At 35.5% G+C, this 17234-nt stretch overlaps 1 protein-coding gene across 8 annotated transcripts in view; it reads left to right on the top strand.

Moving 5' to 3' along the window:
- The window catches only part of LOC118197630 (potassium voltage-gated channel protein Shaw-like), an 834105-nt gene that overhangs the window by 498784 nt on the left and 318087 nt on the right, over window positions 1-17234 (top strand). For all 8 annotated transcript variants that reach the window (XM_085813378.1, XM_085813379.1, XM_085813380.1 and 5 more), the window contains one exon: window positions 14834-16839. In XM_085813378.1, the coding sequence (XP_085669504.1) occupies window positions 16537-16839 (303 nt within the window). In that variant the 5' untranslated portion in view covers window positions 14834-16536. The remainder of the gene's footprint in view (window positions 1-14833; window positions 16840-17234) is intronic.

Below are 17234 nucleotides of genomic sequence, written 5' to 3'. Positions count from 1 at the left end.
AGCCATGCGGCGTACACATCAGAAAAGGTTGATGTGATATATTACCATTTATTAATTTATGATACAAATTACATCAATTTAAATGTCATATCCAAGTATGTTTACGATTCTGCTGTCAGTATTTTTCCTGTTTAACAGATTTACCAGCCGACAATGTATTATTGTACAATATCATTTGAAATTGCATCGGTTTATTTAATCATCTGGAGATCTTCCAGTAGCGCAGTCAATTGGTATTTACCGTAGTCGATTAATCTTTATCTGCAACACAATGCTTTCGTCGAATAATAGGTAATAAGTTTAATTGCAAACCATCGCAATGCAATGTCTAATTAAATCGAAATGTTCCGAGATTATATTCTGGACATCTGATAATGATACACTAGTAGCACATTCCACAGCTGAAGTTTCAAATTTGTGATACTACATGTAATGTAAAGTCATTATTTTAACCAATGAGGTTGATATATTGTTATAAAAATATAAATAATTTAATTTGTTTAAGAGGATTAAAATTTAGTTTCTGTATTCTTATTTTAATTTTGTGAATTCTTTAAATATATTTTATTTTTTGAAATTAAAAATATTGTATATTCCAGAAGTTTCAAGCTGTTCCTTTACGTAGCTATTTATTTACGGTTCAGTCGACTTTACAAGTCGAAAGCAGTTATTTTATATACATATATGGCACTGCTGGCCATTAAAATTGCAACAATATGAAGGAAAGCAAATACAGAAAGATATTTATTGTACGTAAACAGTATGGCATGAAGATAAAATGATTAAATTTGTAAGCAATTTGGGGGTTTACACGGGTACGAATTAGTAAAAACAGCTACCATCTAAAATGGCCCTTACATGGAAGGACATGGAATCGAACTAGGCTTGGATGACAGAAACGGGCAACTCATTTCATGCTGCTTCAAGTCTATACCACATTTCATCAACCGTATTATCTAGAGAGGGGTGGCGGGACAGTCTCTCAGCAACCCATGACGAGATGTATTCAGTGGATGACAGATCTGGATATAGTGCAGGCTAGGGAAGCAATGAAATATCCTGTGTATCGAGGAAGGTCAGAACACGACGTGCAACATGTTGTTTTTCATTGTCTTGTTGGAACATGGCATTTGGCAGGCCTCGAACATAGGGCACAACCACTAGACTTAAGATATAAGAAATGTACCGATCCCTCCGTTTAAATTACAGTCGATCCGAACTAGAGATGTGCGCGTCGTGCACCCAGTGGCTTCCCAAACTATTACACCATTACCCATATGCCGATATCGAATGCAAGTAGGCGACGTGCGGTCTCATCAGAGGCTTCAGACGCCTATACGCCCATCAAAATACTGCACGAAGAACCGGGACTCGTCTAAAAAGGCCACATTGTGTCACTCCTGTATCCAACTTTGTCGTTCGGCGCACCAGAGTCTCCGTCTCTTTCTATGGTGCATTATCAAGGGAAGCCGAACTAATGTTCGTCATGTTGACACAACACGCGGCTGCAAACGTACAAGCGGATACTAGGCATGCTGCAAACATGTCCATTTCCTGACTAATGGTCCGTGATGTGGTCGTGCGGTTTTGCAGGTGATGACCTCACAGTAGGCTTGTCCTCTCGAACGTTATTCATAGGAGGACGTTGAGATCCTGCATGCCGTTCAATATGACTCTCAGCAACCCATCGATTCCATATTCGCATGACAGTGGTTGGATGTTGACTAGTGCGATGGACGATATTACGGAAGGATAATCCACACTCTCGATAGGCAACGATCCTGCCGCTACCCGCATTACGCTTGCTGGTAAGCATTTCGTCTCATTACTCGAGATATAATATGACACTCTGAGAAAACTCCAACCTTACAAAGCGCTTTCGAATGAGAAATCCACTGCACAACCTTTCTTTTACGCAGATCAGATGTCGTTTCTCCCTCCTGCGTAGTCTAAATGGACTTAAATACTAATCCTATTTGAATATCCCAACCTCTTCCTCCTTTCATGTGATTTTGACGTTCGTTAGATCATTCCTTCGTGGTGTTGAAATTTTAATGGCCAACAGTGTATTATATTCGATGGAACCTGAGATGTTTAAGTGAATGGAGGAATAATAACAGCCAAAGAACTTGAACGATTTAAAAACAATAAATACACTTTAATAATTTGATTATTGTTTTAGTTTTTTAATAATATATAAATTGCACCAAAATTTAATTTATAATTTATGCAAAGAATAATTATGCAACGCAGTACATATAAATTAATTACTGAAGGAAACAAATAATGTGTCTCAGTAGAAAACTGCATGGGTTTTAAAAAATGTTGCATTTTGCATTATTTTATATACTTTTATTAATCCAAATATTTATATTTTATTAGCCCAGAAGGGCTATTAATTTCGTTATGACATTTTGCGTTGATTCACTATAAATGTCGGTTCACTTTTCAAATTGTTGCCACCAAATATTAGAGCCCTGCATTATATTTAAAGAAATTAAATAATGAAGAATCTGCTTGGATATATGTATGTTTTTCGCTCTGTGAAAAAACAGCAGTACATAGAGACATCAAATTTTGAACAAGTAGTCCTCTACTCGAGTATGGGCATCTGGAAGACCAAATTTGGTATTTGTTTTATTATCTATTTCATATTCTGTAAAACATTTATAAGTTTTTGATTAAGAAACTTAACGATTTCAAAGCGACTGGGGTTTTTAAGGGACCCAAACGCCAAATCCTTGGTGTGGAGAATCATCGTCCACCACCCTTTTAGTTCGGGCACCACTGTCGAGACATTAAGTATTTTTGGGAGCAAGAGAGATTGAAAAATGAGCAACACCTTCGCCAGAAATCGAACAGCGGACCTCTGGAATACGCGCCCAGCGTGCGGACGACTGCACAACGAAGGCACGCTAAGAAGGCGGGAGAAACACCTTATACAATTTGGTTTTGATTTCCGATTTCCTCCACAGTTTGCGCACCTCGCTGCCCGATTTGAAAATTTATCTTCATGAAGAGAATGCAGTAACTCATGAGAATTTTTTTATTAAGCTTTGAAAGCTGTGAAATATTGTCTTGGGCGAGCTGAGTTTCGGATAGGCCTTCTTATTCTTGAATAAGGAGGCCAATCCGAAACTCAGCGTTGTTTCAATTTGGAAAGTTGTTGTTTTGATTTGGAACATTTTCGACGGACTTCTTTAGTCTTGTCAAGGTCTATCTATCCCTAGCCGTCCTCAGCTTACTTCTTCATGTAGTTTAGGAATCGCTTTAACTATATGTATATATTTATTAAATTTTCTTTGAAATGTTTTTCTTTCTTCATTCAGTTTTACTACTTTGATACGTGAAATCATAGCAAGGTTCTTTTCGCCTATATTTAAGAATTCTCAAAGTAATAATAATATTAAAAAGAATAAGAGAAAGGAAATAAAGAAAATTTGATAGGTTTTAGATTTTAATATCGTACCAGACGATTTATTAAATCTTTTTTATGCTGTCGCTGAGCTTGCAGCTTACCAATCTGCTGTTGGATACTTTCCTGCTAACACACCAATTTTTTATCATTTTAACTTAATTATTAAATATCATTTTCTTCACATTTACGCTACATAAAAGTCAACAAAAAAATCACCAAATTTTGAAATCAAAAGATGAATATGTTTAGAGTTACCAGTACTTACCAGTACGGTGTTAAGGGTTGCCCTTAATTTAATCGTTTTATTATTAAACTAGCAGCTTCGCTGCCAGCCTTCGTCTGGCTTTTAAATGTACCGGAAAAATGGCTGAAGGAAACATGAAATGTTAAATTTAAAAACTGCGTAGAATTTTACTGTGCAGAACAACTTCATAAAAAAAGTTATTACGTATAACAAAATCACAATGAAATAAGCAATATCCCTTAATATAAATGTTAATTATCCTAATAAATAAATTAACCAACTTCCCTTTGCAAAACCTTAAGAACTCAAATGGTATGAAGGAGGTTAAGAACTTTGTTTCCTAAAAAAATCACTCAAAACTTTTCAATATCTTAAAAACAGTGAAATGAGCAATAAATAACATAAAAGAATACAAAAAACAAAAAATTCCGAAAAGCAAAGTATAATTAATGATATTTTATCTTATATTTTCAAGAGAAAAAAATTACAATGAAATAAGCTATATCCCTTAATACAAATATTAATTACCCTAATAAAAAAATAACCAACTTTCCGATGAAGAAAAAAATCATGCAAAACTTTTCAATATCTTACAAACAGTGAAATAAGCAAAAAATAACATGAAAGCAATTAAAAAAATATAAAATTCCGCGCAGAATTTTATTGTACAGAACAACTTTATAAAAAAAGAATCAATAAAAATGTATTATATAGAAACTATTCAAAATTATGCGATTTCATCAAAAATCTATCAACAACAATAAGACAGGAAAATTGTTGCCAAAATCACATTTTGAAAGATGTGAGAAGTGTACTCGGAAGCTTCGTTTAATTTTTTTTTTAAATGCAAAATATTAACATTTTTCCATAATTCTTTTTGTAAAAGCAGTCGCAAGGATAAATGTTTAACGTGTCCAAAAATCAAAGAAAAATAAACTGTACATTTTAAAAATAAACCTTTTTAGAAAAAAATCCCGTTGAAAAGGTGTTAAGCTCCCTTTGTTAAATAAAATCGTATTGAATCGATTTATTGAAACACGAAATTTATTTTAAGTTCGTAAAATAGCTAAGTGCCTACGTTTCATGACGATGTGAAAGTGGAGTGTGTAGAGTAAAATCTGGCTTTCCTATTGCCATTATGTCTCAAAATGACGCGATTTCGTCACAAAGCATAAAATAAAAAAAATTCGAATTCGAATTTCGAAGAAATCACTTCGAGGTGTACTGTCTCTTGTCTAGATGCACCTCTGTACCAAATTTCGCAGCCGTGGGTCTATTAGCTTACGCGCAGCGTGAACGAAAGACACACACACAGACTCTTTTATTTATATGTAGATATTGTCATATTTATAACTTTATTTATTAAACATCACTTTCACTGCACTTAATGAACATAAAATTCAACAGCAAAATCACAAAGTATTCAAAAATAGCATATCTTCAGACTTCCTGATAGAGTGTTAAGTGTTGCCATACTTTTTTTTATATTTGCTTGACACAGGCAAAAAAAAAAGCTGAGGACTGAGAATAATGGTGCCTCTTGTGAAAATAAAAATTTTAAAATCTGATGTAGACACCACATGACTTTCTTGTATCGCTTATTAAATTATGCACACTTTTTGCTGTATTTCATTTAAACTTATTTCCCCGAATTTCATTAGAAATATATTTCTCATTCAATTCATTCAGTTATGAATTCGCGGCAAGGCAAAAATACGTTGCAACTCAAAACATCTTCATTAAAAATTGTAAAATACAGAAAACATAAAACATCAAATACAGATCAAACAGTTAAAAAAATTACAATTAAAATTACAGTTCATACAACTCGGCCAGCGAAGAAGAAGGCATATTTTTCGGTGCAGAAAACTGAATGTTCTCGCTTGATCCCACTCGGCAAAAAGACATTGAAGGTGCAGAAGCTAAATTGATTCACCATTCTACTGAGTTTCAAATGTGAACAAATGGCGGTTAGTTACGCTTAACTCGCCACTTTGAAATTATTGATAACTCTACAACTATTGCATGCAGGTTAACTAAAGGCATAAAATCCTTAACTGGAACATGAAAACCACATAATTCAATTACTTTTAAAGCAAAAAAATGCACAATTTGCCAACACATACGAATGAAAACACTAATCTCACCGAGCCAATGTGGGAGTATGTGTATATATGTAAATATATACTGATATACGATTGATGCAGCCGATCGCACGAAAAAGTGGAGACGCATAACTGCCTATTATAGCAGTCCCATGCACAAAATTTTTAAGTTCTAGGGCTACTCGTTCTTGAGTTATGCGAGATATATACATACGTACGCATTTTAGTACAGACGTCAAGAAAAAATCTCCTTTGAACCCATTTTAAATCCAGTTTACAATCCGGTTTGGCAAAAAAATGTCAGTTATTAAACTTTCGCAACATTCTGGGCGTATAAAAAATAAAATTCTATACATTTTTATCCCATTTTAAACATGATAAGCATTAATCCGATTTTACATAAAAAAGTACTTACTTTTGGGGTACCCCATGCAAATTTGTACTAATATTTATTAAAATGTATTATGCTAAAAAAAAATCTTAAAAGAGTTTTTTATTTCCCCAAACGGAAATGTTAATTACACATTATTCTTATAAAGAAAATACAAGATATTTTATCTTCTATACTTGTATGAGTAAATAATTGTACTAACATTTTCAATATATGTAGAGCGAAAAACCTGAAAGCCTTTACTTTGAACTGAATAACCAGATAGCTATTTTACGTATTTCTGCAGAATTACATTTTCACAAGATGACAAATATTTAAGGTTATATAAAACAATCCATTTATATACGAGGAAGCCTAATGTAGGGACTTTCAATATCCCTAGCTCCATAATTTTCTTCTCAAATTCTCTCCAAGATTTGAAGGAGAGAAAATTCCATTGACCGAAAAAATATCTCATAGGACGATGCGAACCTGCCGTGACTTTTATGACAAACCTGGCAGAGGTTTCTATTCATTATTTTTCCCCGCGAGTTCTAAATCCATCAGTCGCCGACAGGGCACGTGACAGTATGGAATAAAAATCTATTTTTCGTCTGTTGCTTCACCCTTCTTCGAGAGAGGTGATATATTTCATAGATCGCTGACAAATCATTCTTATTTTACGACTGTTTTTAATGCATGTATAAAATCGCAAAAGATTCTATACTAGGTATTTAACGAATGTTGTTCGAAACTTCTTTTCTAATATTTATAAATATTTGCAAGTAAATTATGTTATATCAGTCGGATGTATAACATAAATAATAAAGATGTGCCCACTTGCTTGCTATCTAAGTGACAACTGTACGTGTAGTAAGTTCGTGTAGGAACTGTACAGTTAGAAGGGCTAAAAGTACTCTTTTTTAAACTCTTTAAAATTCACACTGCGTCGACTTAATGCTAACACACCACGCCTCACTGGGGCGGTAACTGAAATAGCAGGAACTGAACTAAAAACTCGAAGATATTAACACGTAGTAGAACTTCTCTACAGAGCTCAAACTTCTGTTACTTCAAACTGCGTCAAAAACCATTGACAGCAAAGCAAAAGCTGTTATGCCACGTAAACACGCAATAACTGCGGAAATAAAAGCTTACGCTACAGAGCTGACGGCGAAACCCCAAAACTCTCTCACTTTCCTTCTAGAACTCGGTATTTAAACCTTTTTCCCTTAATACTTCAAGGGGGCTACCAAATTTGAATATTCTGGCATTGTCAATTAGGGCAAATGAAGGTGTATAGGAAAGAACGTAAAATTCAATTAAATTGATTATTGCAAATAAATATAAATCCTTACAAAGAACCTTTATGCTTTTTCACTTCCTTGGACGAAGTAAAGAAAGTATTTAATCTAAAAATTTCGGGTATCATATTCCGACGGAAATACCGATTTTGACCATTCCCGATTTTTTGCGTGACATCTGATTTTTCATAAAAAAAAGAATTTTTTTTTCCATAACAAATTGTAAAATGGATTTTTACGTGCATAAATACATGTACATTGCGTAAAAAAATGGGACAGTTCTATATCTCCCGCTCTACTGGGTCGATTGACGAAATTCAAATTGCTTTTTTCATGTCTCGAATGCGCGATTTAGGATATATATTAGATTTATATATAACATTGTTCTAACATAGGTATTTTGACACAAAATGGGACTTTTTCTGAAATGACACACCATTTTTTTTCCATATTTCGATTTCAGGACTTAAATTATGCCAAATTTCCAAGTTTTGTAAAAATCGCACGATTAATTTTTGAACAAATATCTCTCAAAATTTTAGCTCCACAATGTTAATTCATTTTAGTATGTATTTATTAAAATATCTTTTTTATGAAACTTACTTGTTTCCTTCCTACACTGTTGGAAGTTTAGATTCATTCTAAATAAAATTCACCCATTTTTATGATTTATTTATAAAATTTGTATTTTAAAATATTTTTTTTTAAATTTTTCGAAAACAATTTCAATTATAACCTATAAAAGTTATAGACGTATTTCTAAGCATACCTACAAAAAATAAAAGCTTTTTATTCAAAATTCCCGAAGATATTTGTGAATTTATATATTGGCGCGTTTTGAAATTTGGCATATTTGTTGAAAGCGATAATGACGAAAATGCGGTTTACGCACTTTGTTAAAATTATTTGAAAGTAGGAACGATGGAACTTTTTTTCTGCTCCTCCAGAATGTAAAAAGATAGAAACGCTGTGACTTTTTTCCCGCATCTGCACAAGGAAAGGGAAATAGTTTGCCATAATATTAAGAATTTCGCAAGGGAGTTATTCTTGACTCAAACTGAAAAAAGTACGCTATGTTAAATTTTTGAATTTCTCCGTAAATTTCATACATTTTATAATATATATATATATATATATATATATATATACACCCACCACTTTACATGACTTAAAATTCCTTACGTTTTTATTTTCGCAATCTTCGCAAAGTTGTAGTCATACACTTCCAAGTACAGAAGTGTTCTAAATGACTGAAATATTCAATATTCATGTTTTGGCAATATCCAATTTAAAAAAAAAAAAAAAAAAAAAAAAAAAAAAACCTTTTTTTTAAAAAAGGAAATCTATATTTAAATACGCTATCACGGTTCCTGTACATATATAGATTCAGGTCCGAGCAGTCGCACGTGAAGGTTCTCTTAGCACGGCTCTCGGTTTTATTAAGTCGATTTGATTTTTCTTCTACGATCAGTTATTAGCACATAAAAGGTTGCTAACCGGTCTTAAGTGACCAAAGAGTAGTAAAAAGGCCTTAGTGCGATATTTTACTGATTCTTTGCATCCATTTTTCCCTGATGACTGAACTGGTTTAAGGAGTTGATCAACATGTCACTGGTTAAACCAATCTTCGCTCGATATGCGGAATTAACTTCCAAAGAGAAGGATTTACCTTTGACTGAGGATGAAAGAATTGATCTGGATTTTCTATTAAAACTTCTCCCTGACCTATCGGATAAATGCGAGCAAGTCTAAACTCTGCACGTGGCTCTGAACTAGGCTTAGCGCAAGTCGATTCTAACCGGTTAGCGTCTAATGATTCCCATCATGCTGATGTCTCCCAACACGATATGCATTGGACTACTGTTACCAAAAGTACGAAACGTACTCTGAGAGATACTGAATCGGACCCTCTTGAGGTGCAAAACAAATTTGATGTTCTTGCGAACATAGCTGATGATGACTCCGCACTCACTGCTGAACAGTACACGCACAGTACCAGACAGGAAAATGATGTTAGATTGAAACGAAATCCCAAACCGAAGGATCCCAAAAGTTTAAAAATCTCGCCTAGTCAGGACATAGGTAGTAAAATTACACATACATTGAGTTCTAAGTTTGCGGTCAGCAGCCAGCATAATGTGGCGCCATCTCATGAAGGAACTGAGAAACAGGTTGCAGCGAGTAGGTCTCAGACCGAAAACGCAGCGCGACCAGTCAGTTATCCAGATGAGGTCACGTGCCCGACTGGGCGAACTGACGCTCATTTTTCCCAGCCTGGCGCAACTCAAATGAACACCATGGAGGAGAGACTTAGTGAAAATGCCACTAATGGTGAGGATAACACTATTATGGACACAGACGCTAGTACGTCTAAACAAAATACAAGCTCAGATGAAAACATAGAAGCGGAATTTGTGAAAAAGTCACGGGTACCACCCATAACTGTTAAAGTAGATAACCCTACTTGAAAAATCATAGCTAGGGCACTGAAACAGAGAAACATTGAGTTTAATAAGAATAATAAAGGGATTAAAATTTTCATCAGAAACCGCACCTATATGTGCGGTTTCTGATGAAAATTTTACATTACAGGCAGACTGTTACTTATTTAAAAACTGAACATTACAGGCAGACTGTTACTTATTTAAAAGACACAAAAGTGGAACAACACTCTTTCACGCTTCCAGAGGATAAAGACATAAAAGTAGTGATAAGAGGTCTCTTAAAGAGATACAGATACGGTAGAAATACATGAGGAGTTAGAGGATTTAGGATACAAAGTTGAATCAGTTAAGCAACTTACGCGCAGAAGAAAAGGGGAGGTTATTAAACTCCCGCTATTTTTAGTTACTCTGCCTAAGAAACCCAAATCCAAAGATATACACAACGAAACTCACTTATGTGACCTACAAATTAAAGTCGAAAATTATAAAGGTAGATCGGGCACGCTACAATGCTATAGGTGCCAAGGATTTCATCATACACAAAATGGTTGTAACTATGCACCCAAGTGCGTGAGATGCGGAGAGGGACATTTGTCCTTTGAATGCCCTAATAAAAGCTTTGACTTGCCACCACGTTGTGCGAACTGTAAACAATCTCACACCTCGAACTTTAGGGAGTGTGAGATGTTCCCTAAAAAGAAACAGGATAAGCCAAAGGTCTATACTAGTAAGGTTATAGAAAATAAATCATTTGCACAAGCCCTGTCTACTGGTTTGTATGCAGACACGATCAAGGAAGTAAAAACTGTTTTTGCACATCTGGCCGAGCTTTTATCGGTCATAAAGAGCTCCGGCTTTCTTTTAACACAGCAAATAGAACAAAATGTACCTACTCATAAGGACAAAACTACCATAAATCAAGATCTTAATGGATAGATACACCACACAAGGATATCCTATAAAATTAGAATTCTGGAATGCTCATGCCATTCAGAACAAGGTGACGGATTTTTTTAAACTTCTTAACAATCACAATATTGATATTGCCCTTGTTACAGAGACTTTTGCCATGCCATGAGTGCGTATAAATTTGCCTAATTACCGCGCATATAGGTGCGATCGTTTGAGTCACCGAGGTGGGGGGCCGCAATTTATGTGCGCAACTCGCTCCAGTCCTGTTTGTTTAGCCAAGATAGAAACAACGGACATGAGATGGTCACAGTCTCAGTGTACTTATCGCAATATGGTAATTTGAATTTCATTTCATTTTATAAACCACCCAGGAAACTACTGACGGAAAGTGTTCTTTCCAAACTTCTCTCTGACACTAATAAGTATATCCTAACGGGTGATCTAACGCAAAGCACTCCGAGTGGGGGTGCCGGAAAACTAACCAAAATGGTAAGGTCCTCTATGAATTTATAAATAATCACCCAGTTGCCTTGTGTGTTACTGAGGAGTATACGTACAGACCACATAACCCAAGAAATGCAGACCTTCTTGATATTCTTCTGACAAGTACTTCAATCCCTATTTATACTAAAGTAAAGCACGAATTGAGCTCTGACCATATACCGGTCATTGCTTACCTAGGCACTACTAAAGAGGTAGAAAATGAAATGATCCGCACGAGTGACTGGAATAAGTTCCAGAAGTTTCTCAGTCAGAATCCGCCCATCTTTGATACTCTGAACTCGCGAAAGATATAGATGATGCAGTTGATACCCTCACTGATTCAATCAATAATGCTATTGAAAATGCATCTAGACACGTGAGAAGAAATAATAACGCTGGCATTCTGCCACAGGAAATTAGAGAGATGATCAAGGACCGGAATAGGATGAGGAAAGCGTGGCACCTTACATGGAGCCCTCACGTTAAACGAGATATGAACAAATTAAATAAATTAATTAAAAAGAAAATAGATGAGCATAAGAGAGATGTATTGGAGGAAAAAATTCAGAATCTTAGTCCGAATGAAGGTACTCTCTGGACGTTCATGCGTAACTTGAAAAGGCAGCGTACATGCAATAAGCCGATTTATACTGAAAACTCTGTTGCTCTCAATAATAAAGACAAATCGACGGTCCTTGCGGACCATTTAGAAGAGCAGTTCAGACCTAACATGACGCCCATGGACATTAATTTTATCAATGAGGCATGCTACTTTGTTAGGGAATGGCTTAATGCCCACACTGCTAAGAGATACATGGGCACTGCTACCCCCAGTGAGATCAAAGAAATCACAAAGAAGCTTAAAGTCAAAAAGGCCCCTGGCATAGATGGTATTAATAATCACGCACTTAGAAATCTGCCCAGCAATGTTGTGACAAAATTCACGAGTATTATCAATGCGTGTCTTAGTCAATGTTATTTTCCCACAAAATGGAAAATCGCAAAAGTTATTTTATTGCCTAAGCTCGGCAAGGATAACACTAAGCCAGATAGGTACAGGCCCATTAGCTTGCTTCCGGGACTAGGAAAGGTTTTTGAGAGAATAATCTACAGCAGGTTGAAAAACTATATTGAATTACAACCTCCGGAACAATTTGGTTTCCGGAGAACTACGAACTTTCAACTACGAAGCAGCTGGTTCGGCTTGTCGAGTTTTGTGGGGATGCGCTCCACAAGAAACAAAATGTCGCCTTACTCATGCTAGACGTGGCGAAGGCATTCGACCGCGTCTGGCATGAGGGGCTTATTTATAAACTTATAAATCTCCCTATGGATAGAGAGCTGATTCAGCTAATTATGTCTTTCATCACTAATAGGAAAATCACTGTGGCTATTGGAAAGGACATCTCCAGTTTACGCACCATGAATGCAGGCGTCCCACAGGGTCCATTTTAGGGCCCGTCCTGTATTTATTTTATGTTCATGACTTCCTAGGGCTCACATTGGCAGAAATCACTTTCTTGGGGGCTATGCGGACGATACGGCATAAGCCGTAATGTCCGCAAACGCACACCATGCAATCAAGAAGTTACAGAAGCTTCTAGCAGAGGTAGAAAAGTGGTGTACGACTTGGAGGATTGCTATTAATGCCAGCAAGTCGCAATTATTAATGATAAGGAGGAAAAATACACAGTTGACTATTAATAGCAAGCTCTTCTTATTCTCTGAAGAGATTCCTAGAGTTAGTAAGGCGAAATTTTTAGGAGTAATGCTAAATGAAAGATTAAAATGGGAAGATCATATAACAGAGGTCAGAAGAAAAATTTTCACTGTTGTAAATAGTCTCATCCCTATATTGAATAATTATTCTAGCTTAGACCTAAAGAAAAAGAGGCTAGTTTATATCACGGCAATTAGGCCATTGATGACTTATGCGTCGCCGGCCTGGTGCACGGCTACCAAGGAGGATATAAAAAGACTTCAAATCATGCAAAACAAAGTCTTAAGGCTTATCACCCATGCTCACTTTTTTGTGAGCAATGCTACACTGCACTGTGACTTAAAACTGGACACTCTAGAAGAGCACCTAAATAAGATTAACTGGAAATTCTTCACGAAAGCTCTGAACTGTAACCATATGAGAAATTTTGATATCTTTACCTACGAAATATTGAATGAGGACGCCAAACTGCGCCCACTTGCGGCCCATCTTATCAGGAACCAGAACTTTCCCACCTAGTGGGCACCTGTAAATAATGTACCTAATGTTTTATTAGCATTCTTAATTTTGTATCTTACTCATTTATTGTACTATGTATTTCTTAAATTCAGTAGTTTTATTCACATTCTACACTCATTTTATGACTCCCATTACGCCTTTACCGGGCCGGTTACTTGCTAGTGAGCTCTTGCGTTGCTGGTCTTCCTGTTCTTTATCCGTCTTAGCTCCTCCTTACGGTGGACATTATGTGAAGATAGTTCTATGTTACTGTGCCCATCTGGAATAAATTTGATTGAGCCAGATAAACTACTGATCTCAGTGGTATTCTGGCTATAAGTTATCAGTCAGTGAGTCAGTCCTGTACATATATTTGGGAAAGTTTTATATTCGTTATGCAAGAATAAAATGATAAGAAGTTAGACATTTAGGTATTTAGAAGAATATATATATGTATCCCGCCTATCTCAAAACGACTAGCCTAAGAACGTTGAAATTTTGTATACGGAACTGCTATAACATATAGTTGTGCACCTCCGTTTTTTATTGCACCGGTTCGGTGGGCTCATTTTTATTTTTATTCTTATATGACGGTAAATTGTGCATTTTTTTAAAAGGTGATTATGATGTTTTTATGTTCCAGTTAAAGTTCTTTTATGCATTTATTTAATCTGCATGCAATATTTGTAGAATTATCAACAATTTAAAAGTTGTCTAAGTCTTTCTAAGCCTAACGACGCCGCCATCGGTTTACATTTAGGACTCTTAGTAGAATAGTGAAATACGTCAGTTTGTGCACCAGCTCCAAGGTCTTTTTGCGAGTGGGACCAAAATTAAACTTTCAGTGCAATTCTGTGCACTGAAAATCTGTCTTATTGTCCGCTGACTTAATTGATTTTTTTTTAAATCAAGGTTGGCTTTCAGGTAATTTTCGTAATTTTCTTTGCTGAATATTTCCCGTCGTAAGCAGTCGTTTCTTCTAGTTTGAGCAGTTTATTGCAAAAGTGCTGAGTCATGTCCCCTAAGCATTAGATTCTCGTGATCATTCGCACGATGATCCGTTGCAGTATAAGTAACTTGAAAGGCAAATGCCCGTAACGAAACTGTGAATTGGTGCTGTATGTTCAACACCATTCTTACTAAAAAGATTTCATTTAAAATTTTTTTTAAAAATTGAGTTTTCCATTTTCTAAGTTTTTACTTTTATTTCAAATATGCAGCCACATCTCTAAGGATTTATGTAGAGTATTTCCATTATCTTAATAAACCTTGCAATCATTTAATTTTATGATTTAATATTTGTTTGAAAATGTAAACTTTTCCTTTCTTCCACAGGCTGAAAACCCTTACGTAAGGAAGATGATGCTGAATGTGTCGCCGCAACTCCCATGACAACTTCTACATTATTCTACGTGAAAAAAAATGAAAAGAGAACACATAAAATAAGCATCAATTGTTTGTACTAGAGATTTGTGGTGGCGATTGGAAACTCAGCAAACGGACATTTACTTTGGAATACACTGAACCATTTGGGCAAAAACCACCAATATAATCTTGTTCTGTCTTTTTGTAGAATAAGAAATATCACTAATCATACAAAAGAATGCATTTATTTTCTAAAATATATAAACTCAACATCTTAGATCCTTGCAATGTGGAACGAAGTTTAATTAATTCTTGACTTGAATGACGTTAATGAAATTTTTCATTATTAACGACGCTATGCTAGAAGAATGGAAAAGAAAAGTCACTTGTGCCATTAAAATGCAAATGCGATCCGCGTCAAATAAAGACATAAACGGATTAGGGATCATGAAGTATGCATTTTTAATCCCTCCTACGTAAAACATATCCTCAAAAGTTTTGTTGCTATTGCTTTTTGGAAAACGTTGTTACTAATATTTCTCTAATATTTAATATTCCACTCACTGGAGGATTATATCTTATTCGGAAAGAAACATAGTTTCAGAATAGTTTATTAAATTATTATCTCTGTTTTAAAAACATTAACCGCATCGGTACACATGCACTTATTTTCCCTAAGCATAAAGCCTGAAATTTTATTTTTCAAGTCCTTTTAACACTTTAGTATTTTACACCCAGGGTAAACCCTCTCCACCATAGCTTGAAAATAATAGTTTCCTTAATATATTATATGGAGGATGAACTCCTGACTTCGTGATTCCGTCCCTACAGGCGTCAAAACAACAGCATCTGAGCTTTAAAACCACTAGAAGTGACTCTATGCGCCCAAAAACATATACAAGTGTCTTCGCTTCCTGTACGGTTAAAAAAATACATCTTACATTTTAACTAAAATATTTACCACATTTTCAAATAAAGAATGCTATTTTAGCATATTTGCTACGCAGTTACTTCAGAACCAGTCAGTTAGTTTTTCTGGACAAACAGACATCAGCCTTAACAACAGGCGCGACTTTCTACATTATTCTTCGCACCAACATATCTAAGCAAGCGATGCCTGCACCAAGGTACTTCTAGACGTATCGCTGCACAAAAACATATCGCAACCGCTCCCTTTGCACCCTACTTACACTACACATAATTTTGAAGAAACGAAATCTGAAAAGTTAACTCATTAGTCTAATAAATGTAGGTAATATTTGATATCAGAGATTAAAAAAAGATTATTAAGCATCTAGCCTCAGGTAAATATTAAAAATATTGTAGTTGTAAATTGTAGGTGGTAACATACTCTGCATACATGATAATAGATCTGCGTAGATGAGAAAACCAAATCTTGTAAGGATAAATAGCTAGGTTCTTCAAAAACAAACAAGCAGACAAAAAATAGATAAGTTAATAGTGGTGCTACTCCTAATATTAAGCATGTGACAGATATATAGATTTGTAAAACCAAAGGTATGAGCAGTTTATTATTAATTCACCAGATAATAGTCCAAATTTTGCTACAAGTGACTGCAGTATAGATATTAGAAGAAGAATAAATAGGTGTCTTTTTATATATGGAGGTGGTGACCGCCCCAAAACGTTTCTGTGTGTTCTCGTGAGGGAAAATGTACCAGCCGTGTCGAACTGTCATCGACTGCGATAACCGCGTCGTGTTGAACATCGGTGGCATTCGCTTCGAGACTTACAAAGCCACCCTAAAGAAAATTCCAGCCACTCGTCTATCGAGGTTGACCGAAGCCCTCGCTAACTACGATCCAGTTCTCAACGAGTACTTCTTCGACCGCCATCCAGGAGTTTTTGCCCAAATTCTCAATTATTATCGCACCGGAAAACTCCATTACCCAACAAACGTTTGTGGACCGCTTTTTGAAGAAGAGCTAGAGTTCTGGGGACTGGACGCCAATCAGGTATTCATTCATTATAAAATGGCTAACTCATTGTTAACCCTTCAAGCTGGTATTTAAACTTTCATACTGCATTCATCTACAGGTGTATAGACGCACTAACATTTCTACCCTTTGTTTTGCTTATTATATATTTATTTTCGTTTGAAATATTATAAATCGAATGCATTTAAAACTGTCTGAGCATGAGTTTATTGCAGAACGTGCTCAATCTGTTCATCAGTTTGTTTTGCAAACTCTGAGAAGCGAATTTTTTCATTCGCCACAACTCTCCGACCCACATCGTCAGAAACTGCCCTGTGGAATTGTGCGATGACAGCCTCGAGTTGAGCTACTTTGCTATCTTTCTTGCAGATATCTTATCTTTCAAAAAACTCCCATAAAAAGAATTCACATGG

Source organism: Stegodyphus dumicola, chromosome 3, assembly GCF_044657685.1.
Source record: "Stegodyphus dumicola isolate Sdum_Otavi_A_Nest chromosome 3, ASM4465768v1".
NCBI lineage: Eukaryota > Metazoa > Arthropoda > Arachnida > Araneae > Eresidae > Stegodyphus > Stegodyphus dumicola.
This window is presented reverse-complemented; position numbering and strand designations above follow the sequence as displayed.